Source organism: Triturus cristatus, chromosome 5_2 (genome assembly GCF_964204655.1).
Source record: "Triturus cristatus chromosome 5_2, aTriCri1.1, whole genome shotgun sequence".
Taxonomy (NCBI): domain Eukaryota; kingdom Metazoa; phylum Chordata; class Amphibia; order Caudata; family Salamandridae; genus Triturus; species Triturus cristatus.
The window spans coordinates 511,244,340-511,265,993 of record NC_140588.1 but is presented as its reverse complement, the minus strand read 5'-3'; the positions used below and the strand labels follow the sequence as shown (position 1 = coordinate 511,265,993).

General features: G+C 42.9%; 1 protein-coding gene across 1 annotated transcript in view; it reads left to right on the top strand.

Moving 5' to 3' along the window:
• Positions 1-21,654, top strand: part of ITGA9 (integrin subunit alpha 9) — a 962,089-nt gene that overhangs the window by 830,269 nt on the left and 110,166 nt on the right. Inside the window, exon 26 of the mRNA XM_085607531.1 lies at positions 9,839-9,940. Coding sequence (XP_085463657.1) covers positions 9,839-9,940 — 102 coding nt within the window. The remainder of the gene's footprint in view (positions 1-9,838; positions 9,941-21,654) is intronic.

Below are 21,654 nucleotides of genomic sequence, written 5' to 3'. Positions count from 1 at the left end.
CCCTTTTCCTTTAGTGTGTGCATCTATCTATCTATCTATCTATCTATCTATCTATCTATCTATCTATCTATCTATCTATCTATCTATCTATCTATCTATCTATCTATCTATCTATCTATCTATCTATCTATCTATCTATCTATCTATCTATCTATCTATCTATCTATCTATCTCCAAAGACAAGTTCAAACAAAGTGAGACGCGCTCTCAGGAATAACACTGCAAAATCCACAAACGCCGATTTATTTTGTCATAAATCGTTAATGTGACATGTTTCGGCCGTCAGGTGGCAATGATCACACACAGTGAAACAATGAGACGGAGTCCATTACATATGAAAAATGTGCAACAGAGCTAGGACTGCAACATCGGGTCTCACAGAGACATCAACATAGGACTAATATCAATATTGTTGCCGCCATCTTGTAACGTTTGGACAATACCATGTTCGTAATGAAACGCAACTGTTATGGCATATATTTCAATGAATCTCCCAACAGCGTAGTGCTTAAAAAAACATCATAAATGTAGACGTTTTAAATGTAGACATTAATGCATTCTGCATGATTCAAAATCGCCAGAGGTTCATACTAATTGTTAACACAGTTTTTAGGTCTCGCCTACGCAGCGCGTATGCTTTGCATAGGAGACCTTTAGCCATCGTTCTGCTCTTTTTCGAAGCACATTATCGTGTTTGTGGCAGCAAACACCTTGTGGGAGCGTGCAGGGGCACGCCACAAGCACGAGTATGTGCTTAGAAAAAGAGCAGACTGCGCGCGCATGCATGCACCAATCCCGGGCTTTTTCCTTCCATGTAGTTACCAGCAACACGAGCGAGCGTGCTCCACTCCCTGCCAGACTTGTTTCTTTTGACTTGGCTCATGGTGCCATCCCCATTCACCTCCTGCCTGTCACTGTGTTTCCTGTTCATGTCGGTGCCTGCCGTGCCCCACCACCTCCTGCCCATAGTACCATTTGGTATTTATATCGGCGCGCTATGATTTATGATTTTGTTTTATTTACTTTAAATGCTTTATATGCTTCTCTCACCTGTACGGGCTTAGCTACACAGGCAGAGACCTAGAAAACATGAGAGTGCAGTAATCTGGAGCTTTGCTGTACCCTCCGACACTACATTTCTCTTCCCGTGCATTATCCCATTTCTTTTATAGTTTTCTCCCCTGTAGTACTTAAGTCCTGTGGTGCTTTCTGTAGTTACTCGACAACGCTGAGGCTCCATCCACTGCCATCATTTTTTTCACCGGCACGGTAGTACTCCCCTCGGGTACTTTCTGCAGGGATATCCCACACACCCACTTTCCCCTGCAGTAAAAAAAAACACCTAGAGTCTTCTGTACTACTCGCCGACATTGTAAAGTATTCCGCCAGCAGCACTCACCAACCTGGTAGTATTCTCCTCAGGTACTCGTGGTACTTTTCATTGAAGCATCCATCACCCCGTCAGCATCCACAACGCCTCCAATATTCCCACCCCTTAATGCTCACCTTGCAGTAACAGGCGCACAGCCCCCATTGTAGTAGTCTGCAGTCTTTAAGTAGCCCCCTCATGTGCTCTCAGTAGCACCTTCCAGCAGCGCCTAACTCCACACGACAGCCTCCTCAATTCGCCACTCTTCTCTAATAATGCATGCCCAGTAGTAAGCGGTCCATGGAGTGGTACACCCCCTTCTGTACTCAAACCACTGAAATTAATTCTCTCTGTGGGTTTCTACTTTGATCCATACAGGAGGGGGCATTATGCAGGCATAACTAGTACACCTTTTGGTGATCTCGGATGACATTTTAATTACTCTCCTAGCATGAAGGTGAGATTATTCATTCCAGAGTTCCAGATTCCAGCTGCAATGCATATAAAGACAAAATATTGTATAAATATGCAAAACAGCAAAAATTCTCCTATAACCTGGTGCTTCATTAGCTGTTTGTTGCCTTTGACACACACCCTGCACACTCATCGACACTAACAACTTGCTGGTATCTATGCATGTGAATGTGGCCACCACTTCACCATTACAATATTTCTGATGTCAGCACAATAAATCAGTAAGTTAGTATTTGTGCAAATTAGTTTCACGTTCTAATATGTTGGATCAATTTTGTTTTCATTAATTTCGGTTCTCAGTCATTTGCTCACTTTCTTTATTTTTTTACAAGACAAGATTCTACAAAGACTAATTTCATCTTCAGAAGTTGCAAGAAAAGGACTCAACACCCTTGCTACCTCATTCCATACAAATACACTGTCATGAACGTCTGCGACAACCAAGTGCGCAATACTCTCCTAAAGCACCAACCAACCTGCACTCCTTAAGGTATCATGCTCTGCACAGCCCATATATCATATCAGTATTCCCTTTGGGACCTTATAAGTATTTAGTTATGCAGCACAATATCCTTACTGCAACATCATTAACTGTTGCATGGCTAAACACTTATAAGGTCCCTAAGGCGAGACCTGTTGGCTATGCCAATGCTTGTTTAACATATTATTAGAAGTACATGCAAATGGGAGATTCCCATGGTTGAGAAGGGATACCTCTCCGAAATTGGTATGGAAATACCTGACATGCAAGTGCTATGTTCCTTATGGCTATCGTGGTACTATCGTACGGTGTGTATGGACCTATAGGGATAGAGATTGATAGCTTTACCTCACAACTATTTTTAGAGACATAGTGCCTAAAGTACCATGAGACCCTAATGCTTCCCCAAGTGGATCTGAGGAAAAAGGCAGGTCTTCATCATTCTTCTGAACTTCAAGTAGCCTGACTCCCTTTCAGATCATCTTTACTTTTAGTGACGGCGTAAATTCTTGTGGCACACATTTCAAAGAAATAGACAAGTTTAAGCAATCATTTGTACATGTTCATTAAGAGTTAGTGTGGAATCAATTTTAATTCCTATCCTTTTTACCAGTGATGTAAGGGAAGGATTCAGCCCCAGGCTAACTGGCCAGAATCTAGATGGAAGTGGGGTAACTGGTTTCACCGACCCTAAAATCTCATTTGTGACTCATTTCGCTTAAATGTCTTGCATTCACCCATTTAAAAATTCTAGACCTTTCCTCAGGTTTCCTATCATATATAGATCATTATCCTTAAAGGGGGCTATGATCTGTGTGGCAGCTGCATATAAATGGAATTTCAGCCTTAAGGGGTCAATCAGCCAGGCTAGAGGCGCTCTTGGTTCAACAATAATGGTGTCATATTGAAGACCTAGATACTCCACATATGCTTTGTCTTAGCTAAGACTCATGGGTCATAAATTTTACTCTGAATGGGCTTTGTGATAGAAAGTCTTGGAACCATTCTAACAACATATAAATACTAATATTCTCAATAACCTGAAGCACCAAATACCGCTGTTAAATCTAGCACTATTTAAGTTGTTGGTGTCTCCTTATCTACAATAAACCTTAGTTCATCTAAGGTTGACACTATTGGTATTTCAGTACTACGTTCCTCAGGTGTGGTGCAGCAGCCTGGGTGCCTGACTTCAGACCACAGGGTTCACGGTTTGATCCCCGGCGGCAGGTTATCCCAGCACCATGCGACTCTGGGCAATAGCTTGCTTAATCTTCCCAACGGCCTTCAGCGCCGGGACACCTCTCCGGAGGTAGCTGTGCGCTTTACAAATGCTGGCATTTACATTTACATTTTACTAAACTCTATTTGTGTGGGGTGCAGGAAGTTGTTTGTCATCACATAAATTGATATTTGCTAGAATAGTGTTTGTTTTTAGGATTTTACTGGTAATGGGTATTTGTGAGACTGGTCTGTAATTTGAAATTACTTCTGAATCCAGACCTGCCTTTTTTAGCAAAGGGTTTATAGAGGCAAATGTTAATATGTCTTTGATTCGCTCTTGCCATAGAGAAGATTTTATAATCACTTTTATCAAGTTTGGATCCTTATGCAGATATGTCTTGCACGGCTTAGTCAGTTGTGGATCTGCAGGAGAGCTCGATGGTCAACATTGTCTCAGTAAACAAAGAATGTCCTCATTGTTAAGATATATAAATTCTCCCCACTTTACTTTGTTTGCTGATCTTATCCCACCATCTCCAGTTTGTGGTTCCACTATTGTGAAAGATGTTTGAATGGTTTCTATTTTCTGACAAAAATAGTCTGCTAATTGAGTACACTTTGCTTTAATATCTTTATTTGACGTCTGTGTTGGAGGACTATATAGCTCCTTAATTACTGAGAATATGGCTTGGGAGAGGTTAGGTGCTTGTAGTTGTCTCTAAGTAAAATTTAGCTTTTGATTGTTTAATTGTTGTTTGTGTGCAATCATACATTTGAATTTCATATCAAATCCCTTTCTCCATTTTCTCTCTAAGAGTCTTAAAAATTCTTTATTGTTCTTAATTCAAGCGTATACCTCCTGTTTGTGTGTCTGTTACCTATCTTACATGATCCTATTGGGGCTAATTCTTCCACTGCTGTTCAAATGAGCTCATAGTGTTATGCAGTTCTTGGGTTGTTCCTTTCTTTACCACACAGTCCCTCTTCAGACCCCATTGCAGCAAGTCATTAGCTGAAATCTGTCTCCAGTTTCTACTTTTAACTGTTTCCCTTGTAGGTGAGCTACCTATTCTGAGACGTTCTACCTCACAGAAAAAGAGTATTCCATAATGATCTGTCCATGGAAATTGGAATGGTTCCAGCGCCTGACAATTTGATGAAGGAGAGACCACTTTGTCCAGATAGTGTCCATGTACATGAGTGCTCAACTGAATTCCTGATTCAGTTCCATACATATCAAATAATTCCAAGCATCTGGCTACCCCTATTGCTGAAGGGTCTTTAGATTGCATATTTAAATCAACTACTAGCAGACACTGTGTCTTGGCATTCATTGCTACATTGAAAATCTCTGATAGATCATCCCAGAATTCAATGAGGGCATTAGGGGGATGGTAAACAATTTCACAACTCCAATTAGTGCTTGATAGTTAAGTTCATAAATCTTATAACTAAAGCTTCAATTTGTGGCTCACAACATGAGAAAACTAGCTTAGCTCTTCTTGCCTCCTTAATAATTACCGCTAATGCCCACCTTTTTTATTAACGTTGTACACCTCAAATATCGAATAGCATGTTTGCATAACATTTTTTAATAGTTCTCCCGTTGTATCTCTGCAAAAGTTCCTGTTACTTTTAATATATCTAAATCTCAACTCAAAATTTGTTTTCTGATTGTCGATGCACTTTTGACTGCAGACCACATTATTTATTAGTAAGTCAGTTGTAGACATTTCCTGCTTTAACTCCATCAGCGGAGAAAATGGAGTTTCATGTTTGTAAATTCATTGACTGTTAATTCTTGATATTGTACTTTTTAAAAAAAAACAAATAGAGCAGGAGGCAAACATTTTTAATCAAAGGGCCAGACTAATTTTTGGGAGACTGGAGAGGAGTAAGTTTCCATAGTCCATTATAGAAAGAACTAGCGCCTGTACTACAAGGTGTCAGTCCTGATCAGGAATGACCTGCTTGATGCCCAAAAGCAGCCAGAGCACTATTGGCCACATTAGCGATTTGTCTTGTAGGTTGAGAACAGTGTTGAATATGAATCCCAGGAATTTGGTGTGATCTAAAATGGCCAATTGACAATCCAGGGGAAAACAAGATTCCATCCATGCTTGGACAAGAAGACTGTAGTTTTTTTTGTGAGATTTAGAAAAGTTCTGTTTTTTGGGGGTTGAGTTTTAGATGGTGGTTTGACATCCATTTATAAATTCTGTCCGGGTGTTGGGGATCTGGTGGATGTCCTGTGGAAATGACATCAAAAGAAACATATAGTTATCATCCTCATACTTATGATAAGCAATCACAGAGTTTTGGAGGTTCTCTCCAAGTGGTTCCAAGAAGTGAGTGCTGGGGAACCCCTTATTGAAGGCTGATTTTATTGGATACGTAGATCCCTATTATACCACTTGGGAATGGTTTAACAGAATGGATGTGGACCAATTTAAAACTACACTTTTGATGCCAATCCTTTTGTCAAGATGCTTATAGGCAAGAGGTTGTTGAATTTTCAAAGGCAGTGAGATATGTAGAAGCACAGGTAAGTTGGAGCCCCCTGAGTCAGGGAAGTGTAGAGCATTGTCAACAGTTTGTAGCAGGGCTGTCTCTAGGCAGGAGCCTTGTCTAAATCCAGTAAAAAAATGGCAAGGAGTTGGTTAGCCTGGGTGTGAAAAGAAAGTTGGGAGTCTGCACAGCTTTCTATCACCTTTCATACTAAGGGTAGTGTGAGAAGGTTATTGGAATCAGCTGAGGATTTTGAACAATTCACCAAAGTGGTCCAGTAGGGTAGCAGCTGTTTGGCAAGTTCTTTGAAATGGTTCCAGGCACTGCACCAATGAAGTAGTTTGATCGTTTAACCTTGTTTTCTTGGTTATAGAGTCAAATGGCTCTGACTCCAAGACTTGGGACCTGATTGTTGGAGAATTACAGTTCGACATACTGTTGTCTGGGTTGTTGGATGATGTGGGAATGAGCACTGTCTAGTGTTTAATTTCTTAGAAAGAAATTCACAAAATCATCACACTTGGTCGCTATTGGACCCACCTCATGAATGTTAATGAGGTAGGTTGCGAATTGCAACCCACTAGTAATTACAATCATCAAAGGGATGGTGGCCTGATGGGGTTAGCACACCACCACATCTGTGATTACTTTTAAATAAAGCATTTCTTTTTAAAGTAATCCGTTTACTTTAGTGGAAAAATGGGATGCGCTAAAACATAAAAATCGAAAAGTTTGTTTAATATTTAAGAGTAGAACATTTTTTCTCGACATTTACAAAGGCAAAGGGTTCCCTTGGGAACCACTTCCAATTAGCGAATGGGTCGCCACCTCCTTTGAGGAGGTGGTAAAAGATTAATGTTTTGCTAACTGAATTCTGTCACAAAACATTGATACATACCAATGCAAATTGGTATTTGGAAGGGACCCCCTAAATACACCTCTTCCAAATATCGATTTATACTTTGTTTGAAAACCCAAATTGGGATTCGGTAACATGTTACCGAATAGCAATGTGTGGTTCACACATGCAGAAACGCCTTATTAGGTCGCAAACACCCAATTCTGTGAATATGACCTTTTGCAAACAAAAAAAGGTTACATACAACTTGCCTTTTGCTCTTAAAGTTTGAGATTTGTTGCTTCTCTTGAGCAGCCCAAAGTCTAGACAGTTTGAATGGAGAGTGAGTTTGCCTCCGAGTTTTCTCATACATTTATTTTATGAGAAAGATATGTAAAGATCGTTTGAGAATCAGGGTAGTCAGGTTTTTGACCAGCTATGATCAGAAATAACAGGGTGCCATGTTAAACATGCATGTCTCTTTTTCCGCCTCCTCACTTTGACCTCATAGCCATGAAAAAAGAGTTTTGGAAACTCTATTATATGGATACCCCTCCAGAGGATTTCTTTAGCCTGTGATTGATGTAGATGTAATTAAACATCCTAAAGGCATGAGGAAAGACATAAGGAAAAATGTCTTTAACTCCCTATAAAGCAAGTTGTTAATTAGTTATAAATGAAAGACTTGGGTTGGCTTAAATCCTGGTCCACAGCCTTGAGAAAGCAGAACCATTTCACCTAGGAATTAATAAATCACACACTTAAATCACCACTGCATGTTATTTGTGGTTTCTATATCTAACCTCAAAACCATAATAAAGATTGGAAAAATAATATTTTTGGGCTGTCTCATCCATATGGAAGAGAACCATAAAACAGAAAATAGCACACTAAATGAAAAATATCCTTAGGGCCACATTTGGGGTCACTTGTTTTGAACGAAAAGGCAAGACCTTCTTATATAAGTATAAATATACAACGATACTACCAGGCTTTAGCTCTACAACCTAAATGGTGCGTTTTATGGGAAATTTGAAAGCTCATACTTCATCATTTTGTTGTTAACATTGATGAGACTGTTATGATTTAATGAAACGACTGCCTTTATTCTGCTTGTTTATACAGAAACATAATTTTAGTATTGTCTTCTTATATTTAGGATAGTAGTGTTGATTTGTATATATTTACTGTTCTCTAGCATCTTTGTTTAGTCTAACTTTTGCACAGTCATCCTTTGTGGGGAGGAAGAGGGGGGCTGAAATACATAAACGTCTCTGAAATTTGATTACAGCAACACCATAAATCACGTACAAAGAATTCTATGTAAACCAATCCTTCCTACAGACTGAATTGTCAGGCACCCCCTCTAATGGCGACAATCTACAATGCAATAAAAAAAACACATAGTCCCAGTTATAGTAATGCAGGCTGAGCACAGCTGTTTTTGGCTGACGACAGCCTATACCCAGGGCCACTGGAACTATGCGGCAGGAGAGGGCCGAATTATGTGGCAGGGTCGAGTAAATTATGAGGCAAGAATAGGCAAATTATGCGGCATAATGCACATTTTGTAATAGTATTACTTCACGTATTTGTCATTTTTCAACTTGGTAACACTGGCTGGGCTTTGAATGCATCCCATTAATACCAATTTAACACCCACATTTTGCAATTAGAAACAGAAAGTTGACCATTCCAGCTTTGCAAAGCGTCTTTCACTATGCAGCAACATGTGTCACTGCTTTTTTAGTAACTTTTGAACCATTTGAACTAGAAACAATTTTTATTTGGTTAAAATCTGCAGATTATGCGGCAGATGATGGATTATGTGGCAAATGCATAAATATACGGCAATCACATAATTCCAGTGGCCCTGCCTATACCCATGCACAGAGACCGGTAGAATGACAGTACTGCACTCTCCAGAGTCAAAGATCTACCACATGAGAACAGTCATATCAGATTATGCCCCTTGGAGTCAGGAATATCTTTCTCAATGCCAAGCATGTGGAAGTACCCTATGGAGAGACAGTGGTGTTGTGAAAGATGATCATTACATTCATGCTTTGTTGTTCAAACTTCTGCCAAACTGGAATGCACAGACTGACAGGAGTAAGCTAAATATATTTTGCATCCTCATTTCCAGTGTCATGCTGATGCTGAGAATGTCTCTGCCTGCTGCACTGAAAATAAAAAGGTCTGTGGCCTTGTAGCATAAGATGTTGTGGTAGAGATCTTTTTAAGAAGCTGAAAGATGCTATCACTTCCACATTCAAGGCTTCTGCAGTCTTTGCAAACAGAAGCAAGATGAATAAAACGTTAAAAGGGCATCAGTAACTGGAATGCATGAGTCCACTTTAGCAAGCAGGGAGCAGAGCTTTGAAAAGATGTGTAATATAAGGGTTTGCCTTTCATCAGACTCAAAAGTGAGTATGGGTTGTGTAATGTGACAGCTCACAACGCATCAGAAGACCTTTCATGCGTACACTGGGAAATACAGTATTTTAATGCTTTTAGTAACTAATCGATAACTTAAAACATAGCTGAAAATGTCAACGCACAGAATCAAAATTCTTTAGTAAAATATTTTAGCAATATTTAATTGTTTATTCTTCTCTTGGAACCCTACTTTTTAACTGTACAAAGTATGTTTTAACTTGGGATCATTCTTAGTGTAATTCTACTCCTCCTTGTCTCACTTGGATCAGAGATACCAGAGTGAAAATCGTCATTTATTAATTAAAAAAAAAAAAATTCTTTCTCAGGCGTCTAGCGTTAATGTAATTGAACAAAGAAGCTCACTCCTAAATGCAAGTTTGTTTGTTTAAATATTGTGTTAAAGGTCCTGTGGTTTGGCTACGTTTTATGCAGCTTCGTTTTCTTTTGTGTAAGAATGATTTTGAGAGGGCCTTTTCCTTAACTCCTTGTTCTTGTCCCTTTACAGGACAGCTCCTCTGTCATACAGGTCATGACAAGGGCCAAGGCAGAGGTTGACACCAGACTCCGAGCTGTGGAAGTGTCGCATGGCAATTCTGAAGCTGCCACGGTGAGTGAGCGAATCCAGCGGGGGGGGGGGCGGGGGGGGGGGCGCTGTTATATAACGAGGCCCAATTCTACCACATCCACAATGACTTCTGTCAAGTGCATTTGTTTCCAAATACTCTGTATTGTGATTAACATGCTTTTCCTATTTTCAGACAGTAAAGATAGATATTCTAGTGAAGGGATGGCACCAGTACTCACTTGGAATACTGGAACAACTCCATAAACTCCAACTTTATTTCTTTGTCTGAAATACTTTTCACAAGTTCTTCTGATTAGGAAAAGGCAGAAGGTTGTTTTAACTTTTAACAGCTGCAAGGTAAAAAAGCAGGCAGCTGCCCACCTTTGCTGGGCTTATTATAGCTATGCTCAGGGATAGGAAACCAAACTAGATGCACTTGGGAGTACCTCACCTTGAAATTGAAGGGACACGTTTGTTAATATTTCAGGTTAAGCCCCTGCTGGGCAGGCGCAAATGAACTAAGCAAACCTCATTGTTGTGGTAAAAATGTTAAGGAACAGCACAATGTGAAGAAAACTACACAAGATTGCAATGATGGTTTTCAGGGTAGCTCGGCAGGTTGATTCTTCATTTGCATCGATTGCTGTGCAGTCTTCAGGTCAGAGATTTAGATCTAGGTAGACATGCTCAGCCTTTTATTGTAATTAAATAATGCCATTGGCGGCTGGTAGGAAATGGTGGCAGGGTGGGGGGAGAGGGAGTAGGGTAAGGTGGGGGGTGGGGGGGTTAGTAAAAGAAAGAAAAGAAAACTTACCTGATGGTCGCCGTCACCAGCCGCCGCCTCTCCTCCTGCAGGAACCAGAAAGCACACAGCTTCCCAGAATCCCCTGACCAATCACAATGCTGTCTTACAGCAGTGTTGTGACTGGTCTGAGCACCGTGGTTGGGCACTCAGAGAGGGACTGAGAGGATGTGCATGTTCTCCACCCAGGCTGTACAATACAGCCTGTAGAGAACATGTAAAGTGCGCATGACAGTTTGGCCGGCCGACCAAACCGTCATTGGCACTTACGGTGCAGCCACCACTCCTCCTCCCTCAACTTCAGGGGAGCCCGGCCCCTCCCTAACAACCTGGCTGCAGTGCAACTGCAATACTAAAAATGAAATTATAATAATGTCCCGTTATTATAATTTTCTTTTTTTTGTTGCACTGCTTTAAAGCCTTAGCGGAGGAGCCTCCCCTGAGTTATGCCGAGTTGGAAGCACCCTACACACTAGCTGCACGCTAATGAGTAGCAGCCATGCACCATTCCAGCAAAGTTTTGGCCCAGCAGGGGTGGAGGATCTTCCTCTCGCCTAACCCTGAACCTCAGTCAGTCAGCAAAGATACTCAACCAATCTGCATGGGTTATCAATTATCCAACGCTGGTTCTCAAAGGCCGAGCATAGATAATCAATGAGCTCAGGTATGCAATCAGCCAGTGCATGCACTCAACCAAAATATATTGGTAATCAGTTAAATACACGATCAACTACCATAGGCCCTTGAATAGCCAGTACTGATTGCCACCCAACCAATGCAAGTAGTCAACCAATCCAGATACTCAACCAACTAGCACTGCACTCAACCAGCCATCATAAGTATCTATTTATTTATTGTTTATTCATTAAGGAGTTTTATAGAGCACCACCTGTTACTTTTGCCATATAATAGTGTGAGGGGCACAAATAGCAGTAAAGAGGAATGAGTTTGAAAGTTGAGCCAGGATTGAAGACTGGTCTCAGAATTTCCCTCCGTGTTTTTTGCGATTCTGGGCGGTGCTGTCTGAAGCTCATCTTCACTGTGTTACTGAGCTAGGACATGTGTTGGCTGTCCTTTAAAATGAGTGCAAAGATCCACTATGCACTTGTGTGCAGGCACAAAAGATGTTCAGGATACATCGCCTAAACATCTCTCCCCGCATTTGTTTCACTCTCTCGTCATGCACTGGGAACAGTGTGAAGCTTGCGGTTTTATCGGGGCTTGGCCATCTTTTCTTGGTCATACCAATGGAATAAATCCAGAACACTAGTTGACACAGACCGCAATTATTCTATAACCAGAAACATTTGCAAAACGCCCCTTTCAATATATATTTCATTTCCTTTACTTTCCCTTTTCAAAGTCCCTTTCTGTTTTCCTCTGAGTATTATAGCATTTCCTTTTGGCTCTGAGCTCCCTCTGAAGTTCTAACTGCGGATGCTCTTGGAGTCAGCTGGCAGAGTATGTTCTCTGGCACCAAGAGCTGGCATGACTACAGATGCACCTCCGCTTGCAGAATTGCAGTATCACGGCTGGCGCTGCTGGCAGGCTGGCCAGTTTTTCCCATGTTAGTTTGGCAATCTCTCCTCTTTAGCACAGCATATCTTCATCTTCCATAATGCACATGATGTCTCCTTTGAGTCTCCCTCCCAAGATCCATGTTGGGGAAATTATACTCAAACTCTGCCAATTACAGAGAAATTGGCTCAAATGCTGGACGCAATTCTGCGTTACTTCAGCAAACTCTGCTAGATTGACCCTCAAAAAAGAAGAAAAGACTTTGTAAAGACCCCATACATTTTAAACTGAACTGTTGCTCCTTTTTGAACTTAGACTCCCAATAAGCCTTTGTTCATAAACCCATTTATTTAGTGCACTTCCTGCAGTGTAGCACCAATAGACATTTTCCTCCCTCTCAAAGTAAGGATAACACGGGTATGTAAACATTTAATTTTACAGTGCTATGAAATATGAGGCCAATTCTTGCGGTCTTTTGGCAGTCAGCATGCCAGTCCGTTAATGGACAGTAGAGTGTGTGGGTAATGTGGGTTGCCACAAGTCTTTGAGGGCCACAATACTAATGGATAACTGCGTTTCTCCATTGGGGCATTTGACTTTCTTAGAGTAAAGGGGACTAGGCAGTCAAAAAACGATTTTCAATATAATAATAGGGGTGGTCAGAACTCGCGGGATTCCATGGAGTTATGCCAATGGGTAGACAATATGCTGCTTGCGCTGTTCACACTGCAATTTAGCGCCGGTAGCGCAAGCAGCGCTGAAAATCATCGCAAACAGCACAATGCGTTGCGCAAGAGCGTCCAGCCATTTGATTTGATTTTGCTGCCGCTCGAGTAGAAAATCGACTTGGGCAGCAGCAAATGTACTCGAACAGTGATTTCTCGTGACTGCCCTCACTAGAAAATCGCACTAGGGAACGCCAAATATCACGCGTGGCAGCTCACTTTTTTTGGAGCCTCATGGAAAAAAATTCGGCTGTGCAGTGATTGGGGGAATTTGGCTAAAATGGCGCGTCAAAGAGTAATGAGGAGCGGCCAAAATTCCGCCAACTCTGTGGGCAGACCGAAGCATTACATCCACCCCTATATAATACAGTAAATTGTACTAAATGACAATGCTTACTCACAAAATGATGTTATCAACAAGTACATAAATAGTTCTGCCCAAAATAAGATAAACTTAGAAAATCATAAGGTGCAGTCACATTCGAGGATTGCAAATAAGCCTACATTTTCTATAAAGTCTGAGCTCTGTGTGGCAGAATGTGATAACATTGGCTCTGCTTTGTTTCAAGTCGACAGAAGAAACTTTAGAAAATGCTTGGATTATTTGGTTTACTATGAGCTAACTCTTGCAATCAGCACTCAAGTATGGATGGGGAGTCTTTCTTGATCTTTGGTCTAGACTGGTACCACCACTGGAGTAAATGGTGCCACCATTAACGAGCATTTGCAATGCAATAGGTTTCGCATTTACGCGAGTTTGAGCTATTGGCATTGTAAATAACAATGCCTTTTATTTATGTTTTAAAAACAGAAACAAAAATAAAAGGCATTGTCATTTACAATGTCAATAGCTCAAACTCACGTAAATGCGAGACCTATTGCATTGCAAATGCTTGTTTTAGTTAGGGGTTAGGGTGTTAGGCCTAAGGGCAATGGGGGGTTCGGGGTAGTTATAGGGACAGCGTGGGGTGTGAGGGGGTTGGGTAGTGTATTTAAAGGAGCAGAGTTTTAGGCCTCAGGGCAGGGGAATGGGTAGTTGAGGTTGTTTTTAGGGCTTAGGGGCTAGCGGAGTCGTTTTTAGGGCTTAGGGGTGGGCGGGGTAGTTTTTAGGGCTATGGGAGGTCGGCATAGGTTTTTAAATTAGGGGTTAAGGTTTTAGGCCTGAGGGCAGTGGAAGGGGTTGGTGTAGTTTTAGGGACAGCGCGGTGAGTAGGAGGGGATCGGAGGAAGGTTTTGGGCCTCAGGACAGGGGGGCAGGTAGGGAGTTTGTAGGGCGGGGGAGGGGTTCAGAGAAGTGGCGACTTTAGCCACACATACCCCTTTACCATTCATGGCTTTACCATGAAATTGTGTGATAAAGGCATGCATGGTAAAGGAATGTGTCTTTAGGACGCATTTGGGGTTCGAGCTGCGTTGTAGAGGCACATGTGATTAAGCCATGCGTGCCTCTATCATACAATCTCTGCAGCACACATAGCAAGAGGAATACATCTCTCCCAATGGTTTTTGTGCAGGAAGGTGCCCCTCCCTGCACAAAAACAATCCTGCCTGCAATGGAGGCACCCTGGTGCAAGGGTGCTTAGGTTGGAACTAGGCAACAAATTAATCAGCGCAGGGGTAAAGAACAGGAATGCACCTTGTTTCATAAATACGGTGCATTCCACCCGTTTCACATTGGCGTAGGACAGCGCAGCAAGAAAACTTGATGTGCTGCCCTACGCCAATTCCTCGTAAATGAGGCCCATTGTTCGGGGGGGGGGGCGGGGGGGGAAATAAACACAAGCATTGAAAATGCAATAGGTCTCGCCTTCGTTTATGTTAAAGCAAGTGTAGAGAGTGGTAGTGAGAGAGGTGGAGAGGTAGAGAGTAGTAGTATAGAGTGAGTATTTGAGAGTGAGTAGTAGAGATTGAGTATTAGAGTAGCAGAAAGTGAGTATTAGAGTAATAGAGAGTGGATAGTAGAAATTGAATTGCAGAGAGTATTAGAGAGTTAGTAGAGAGTAGGAGAGAGTGAGTAATAGAGAGTGAGTAGTACAGTGGATAGCATAGAGTAATAGTGATTGAGTAGTAGAAAGTGAGTAGTAGTTAGTAGTAGAGTGAGTAGTAGAGAATGAGTAGTAGAAAGTAGAGAGTGAGTAGTAGAGAGTGAGTAGATAGCAGTAGAGGGTGGTTGAGAGTGATTAGAGAGTAGTAGAGAAGTAGAGTGAGTAGTAGAGAGTAGTATAGAGTGAGTATTAGAGAGTGATTAGTAGTGATTGAGTAGTAGAGAGTAGTAGAGTGAGTTGCATAGAATGAGTAGTATAGATGAGTAAAGAGTGAGTAGAGGGTAGAGAGTAGTTGAGGGGAGTAGTAGAGGTGAGTAGTAGAGAGTCTGTAGTAGAGTGAGTAGTAGAGTAAAGAGTAGAGAATAGAGAGTAGAGAATAGAGAGTAGTAGAGAGTGAGTAGTAGAGAGTGAGTAGTAGAGAGTGAGTAGTAGAGAGTGAATAGTAGAGAGTGACTAGTAGGGAGTAAAGAGTGAGTAGTATAGAGTATTAGAGAGTGAGTAGTAGCGAATGAGTTTTAGAGAGTAGTGTGTGTAGTAGAGAGTAGTAGAGAGCGAGTAGTATTGAATGAGTAGCAATTAATAACAGCAAGCTGCGTACTGAAAGCGGCATTTTAATATAAGAACAGCGTAGTGACACCTTCAAAGCTTCCGTTGCTCTAACTGCAATCTGCGTACTGAAAGCGGCATTTTAATATAATAACAGCGTAGTGACACCTTCAAAGCTTCCGTTGCTCTAACTGCAAGCTGCGTACTGAAAGCGGCAATTTAATATAAGAACAGCGTAGTGACACCTTCAAAGCTTCCGTTGCAAGCATTACCTTTAGCTGCGCACTGAAAGCGGTATTATAATAAGAAGGAACGGCAATTAATAAAAGCTCAAACACTCATCTGGATCCCTTAAGCAAGACGTGGTGCCACTGCACCTGCTGTACGTGTGACTGCACTTTGGTACGGCTGACTTTAGAGCAGTCTGTGGCCGCTGTGCTGCTGCTACGCCATCGCTCAAGCAAGACGCGGTGACACTGCACCTGCTGCACGTCTGACTGCACTTTGGTACGGCTGACTTTAGAGCAGTCTGTGGCCGCTGTGCTGCTGCTAGGCCATCGTTCAAGCAAGACGCGGTGCCACTGCACCTGCTGCACATCTGACTGCACTCTGATAGGGCTGAAAGCGGATTGTAAAATAAGAAGGAACGGCAATTAATAACGGCAAGCTGCGTACTGAAAGCGGCATTTTTAAATAAGAAAGAGTTTTAAAGGAAGAAGGAACGGCAATTAACAGCAAGCTGCGTACTGAAAGCGGCATTTTAATATAAGAACAGCGTAGTGACACCTTCAAAGTTTCCGTTGCCAAAACAGCAAGCTGCACACTGAAAGCTGCATTTTAATAGAAGAACAGCGTAGTGACACCTTCAAAGCTTCCGTTGCAAGCATTACCTTTAGCTGCGCACTGAAAGCGGTATTATAATAAGAAGGAACGGCAATTAATAAAAGCTCAAACACTCATCTGGATCCCTTAAGCAAGACGTGGTGCCACTGCACCTGCTGTACGTGTGACTGCACTTTGGTACGGCTGACTTTAGAGCAGTCTGTGGCCGCTGTGCTGCTGCTGGTGCCACTGCACCTGCTGTACGTGTGACTGCACTTTGGTACGGCTGACTTTAGAGCAGTCTGTGGCCGCTGTGCTGCTGCTAGGCCATCGCTCAAGCAAGACGCGGTGACACTGCACCTGCTGCACGTCTGACTGCACTTTGGTACGGCTGACTTTAGAGCAGTCTGTGGCCGCTGTGCTGCTGCTAGGCCATCGCTCAAGCAAGACGCGGTGCCACTGCACCTGCTGCACATCTGACTGCACTCTGATAGGGCTGAAAGCAGATTGTAAAATAAGAAGGAACGGCAATTAATAACGGCAAGCTGCGTACTGAAAGCGGCATTTTTAAATAAGAAAGAGTTTTAAAGGAAGAAGGAACGGCAATTAACAGCAAGCTGCGTACTGAAAGCGGCATTTTAATATAAGAACAGCGTAGTGACACCTTCAAAGTTTCCGTTGCCAAAACAGCAAGCTGCGCACTGAAAGCTGCATTTTAATAGAAGAACAGCGTAGTGACACCTTCAAAGCTTCCGTTGCAAGCATTACCTTTAGCTGCGCACTGAAAGCGGTATTATAATAAGAAGGAACGGCAATTAATAAAAGCTCAAACACTCATCTGGATCCCTTAAGCAAGACGTGGTGCCACTGCACCTGCTGTACGTGTGACTGCACTTTGGTACGGCTGACTTTAGAGCAGTCTGTGGCCGCTGTGCTGCTGCTAGGCCATCGCTCAAGCAAGACGCGGTGACACTGCACCTGCTGCACGTCTGACTGCACTTTGGTACGGCTGACTTTAGAGCAGTCTGTGGCCGCTGTGCTGCTGCTAGGCCATCGCTCAAGCAAGACTCGGTGTCACTGCACCTGCTGCACATCTGACTGCACTCTGATAGGGCTGAAAGCGGATTGTAAAATAAGAAGGAACGGCAATTAATAACGGCAAGCTGCGTACTGAAAGCGGCATTTTTAAATAAGAAAGAATTTTAAAGGAAGAAGGAACGGCAATTAACAGCACGCTGCGTACTGAAAGCGGCATTTTAATATAAGAACAGCGTAGTGACACCTTCAAAGTTTCCGTTGCCAAAACAGCAAGCTGCGCACTGAAAGCTGCATTTTAATAGAAGAACAGCGTAGTGACACCTTCAAAGCTTCCGTTGCTCTAACTGCAAGCTGCGTACTGAAAGCGGCATTTTAATATAAGAACAGCGTAGTGACTTCAAAGCTTCCGTTGCTAGGACACCAAAATAAACAAGAAGGGCTGGGCGAGAAGGGAGGGGGGAATGCCAGCAACAGAGGAGCCCGCGAAAGTGAAAGTGATCGGATTACGATCGCTACGGAGTTAAGACACATGGCGCTGCGCGCGTGCACGTTCACGTGCACTGTAGCTTTAGGCCACGGCAGCACTTTGAAAAGCCCAGATATAAAATGTCTCTTCGAGCCTTTGGCTCGCGAGACCTAAAAAGTCTATTATCAATCACATGGGCAAAACCTAATGCATTTACCAATGCTTGTTTCGTAACTAGTTTGCTCTGCCATCGCTGGGTGAAATTAGCATAGAGGGGGCAGAATCAATACTTATGTAATAGGATAGTGCTTAGATGGTAGGCAATATTACACTTAATAGAATGGTACTCCAATTTGCTAAAAATTACAAATCTTTTGTTCATATTATGATGATTCTGCACTTCTCACTGTTCTATAGGATTCCCCTTTATAAACCCTCATATTTGGGGGTGACAGACTCCCCTCTGACTTTCTGTTGCTGCTAGGGATGCTGTCTGGCTTATTGATTTTGCTACACTTTTGAGACTTAGAATTTTTCGGATTTTGCTCCTCATTCTGTATTGCCCTATTACTGACAGCCTTCATGGCAATTACTTTATGCATCAGTATTTACAATTTCTATACCGCACCTTCTGATATTTTTGTAATAAGTCTTTCTAAAAATTAAATGTTTCCACTACAAATCACTTATTGAGCCCATCCTTAATATGCTGTATGGTGCCTAATCTCAGGTATTGCCTCATGTAATTGAGGCTTAATACAGTCTCTAATCCAACTGTGCACGTATTAAGGTGTCCTGTTTAGATGTGTTATTAGGGGTCCCTCGCACCCACATAACCAAGAATATTAAAATCTGTTGATAGTACAGTACACTATATTGGTAAAGGATTAGGTATAGGGATGAGACAGTTAGGAAGATGGATAACTTTGTGGCACAATGTGAGAAAGTTTCATGGCTGTAAAAAAAAAAAGAAAAAAAACTTGTTAATGTCAAAACGTTATCTGAAAGAACAAAAAAGTAATTCATGCGATATAAACCACTTTCCAGATGTGGTAGTCTGCAGATAAAAGTAAACAAAAATGACCAGCAGCAACCAGTGTGGGACCTGGAATCTCATCCGTGGCATATACCTGTTATCCAGCCTATCTGGTATTTTAGTCTTTTTTTATCTGAATACATCACTTAAACAAGCATTTGCAATGCAATAGGTCTCGCATTTATAAGAGTTTGAGCCATTGGCATTGTAAAATTACAATGCCTTTTATTTATGTTTTGGTTTTAAAACAAATAAAAGGCATTGTCATTTACAATGTCAGTAGCATAAACTCGCATAAAAACAGTGTGTGGAGTGCAGCAGTGTGCGGCGTGCAGAAGTGTGCGGTGTGCAGCAGTGTGCGGCGTGCAGCAGTGTGCGGCGTGCAGCAGTGTGCGGCGTGCAGCAGTGTGAGGCATGCAGCAGTGTGAGGCATGCAGCAGTGTGCGGCGTGCAGCAGTGTGCGGCGTGCAGCAGTGTGAGGCATGCAGCAGTGTGTGGCGTGCAGCAGTGTGCGGCGTGCAGCAGCGTGTGGCGTGCAGCAGTGTTTCGTGTAGCAGTGTGAGGCATGCAGCACTGTGTGGCGTGCAGCGGCGTGCAGCAGTGTGCTGCGTGCAGCAGTGTTGTGCAGCATGCAGCAGTGAGTAATGCAGCAGTGTGCAGCAGATCGGTAAATATTAACTTGTGCTCAAAATTTTTACGAGTGCCTAACATTTTCCTTCAGACCCACCAAGCAGCCACCCCTAGCAGACAGGGCTCATTGCCTAAAACTATCCTGGGATTTGAACCCGCGCCGCGGTCAGTAGTCGCACACAATGGAAAAGTTAATACATCAAGCCGTTTTGTTTGAGCGAGTCGCGCGCGCCCTCTGCGGGTGATCATGGGTAAAGTGCGCGCGATTACACAGACGCACGCACCTGCTGTCCCTTCTCGTAGACGCTTTTATAAACAGATAAGCTGAGGGGTGTCGTGGGGGAGTGACAGCTGACAGTCTCGATGGGATATAATGCCGGAGAGACAGGGTGACGAGGGGCATGCTCTCCTCATACGTAATCTAGTCCATTGCCTTATTCTACCAGACACTTTCAATTTATTTCCCTTTTGACAGTCAGTGAAAAAGTTCCGGGGAGCGAGACGTTTTTGAAAAGGAGAGCGGCGGTGATGTGTAGAAGTGGTTAGCACGTGAGGGAAACAGTCTCAGGCACGGATGGGAAAAAAACAGTGTGCATAGGACCAGGTAGGGACAGACGAGAACAGATTGAGCCACAAAAAAAAAATAGGTTGTGATATACATAAGAGGAAATAAGCGATGATTAAGGGACAGAAATTGGGTTAAATCGCCGGGGACAGACGAAGAGATGGCGTAATGAATGGCCAGAACTGCCTGCTTTGGAACTGTGTGTGGGGGGAGGGGGCGGCTAGATTCGAGGTGACAAGAAGGGCTGGGCGAGAAGGGAGGGGGGAATGTCAGCAACAGAGGAGCCCGCAAAAGTGAAAGTGATCGTGATTACGATCGCTACGGAGGAAAGACACATGGCGCTGCGCGCGTGCACGTTCACGTGCACTGTAGCTTTAGGCCACGGCAGCACTTTGAGAAGCCCACATATAAAATGTCTCTTCGAGCCTTTGGCTCGCGAGACCTAAAAATGCTTATTGATGTAATATATAGAGCATGGAAAAAAGTAAAATAGAATGTACACTGGTATTGTTGTTCTTAGCGGCTGCGCCATTCCCTACGAGGCTGGACCTAGAGAGGTCTTTACAAAACATAATAAAAGCAGGGAGGGCTGAGGACAGCACTGAACCAACTTGGGGCAGGGATGAGAAGCAGCGTGAAGGGAAGCACGGTGATGAGAAGCAGCGTGAAGCAGGGTGAAGGGAAGCACGGTGATGAGAAGCAGGGTGAAGGGAAGCACGGTGTTATGGGATGAGAAACAGGGTGAAGGGAAGCACGGTGTTTAGGAATGAGAAGCAGCGTGAAGCAGGGTGAAGGGAAGCACGGTGTTTAGGGGTGAGAAGCAGGGTGAAGGGAAGCACTGTGTTATGGGATGAGAAACAGGGTGAGTGGGAAGCACAACACGGGAGAGAACTAGAAAAAGTGCACTCTACAGAAAAGGCCAAATAAAGTTCTCTGGATGCTACATATGGAGGATTCTGTGTAATACATTTGTTCTTTTATGGATTTCAACAAAAATCATCAGAGGAGAAGTTGGAAAAATTCAAGACACAATGAATGATGCAGACAGACACACAAATAAGTTTCCCAAATGTGTGCTGCTGTACAAAGGGTGCTCGGTGCTTGTGCACGTTCACACGGAGATACATGACAAATAAAGCAGTGTGACTGCAAACAAAATGAGCAAAGAAACCCTATGGGTAGATGATAGATGTTCCTTAATGCCCATCCAATTATCAGTCCATCATGGGAAAAACAGACCCTGGCCTCTCAGGTGGGAGCTGTGATGTTGTTTGTGTTAAGATTTCAAATGTTTCTTAATCTTGCCTTTCCTAAGAGTATTTGCTTTTTCACGGATGTTGTGTTTCTGGTTTTTCATGTGGCAAATTACTCCTGTGTATGGTGTATTGTGAAAAGGGTCGCCAGTAGATGTGTGTGATTTCAGGTTGTGGGTGGGTGTTTATAGCAGGCGTGATTGTGAGCCGTGGAGTTCAGGCCCAAGGCAGTGAGGATTTTTCAGATCCCCAAAGCAGGTGATAGAGGGGTTCAGAGTGGGTGCTCATCCAATCGTTGACCTCTCTGCAG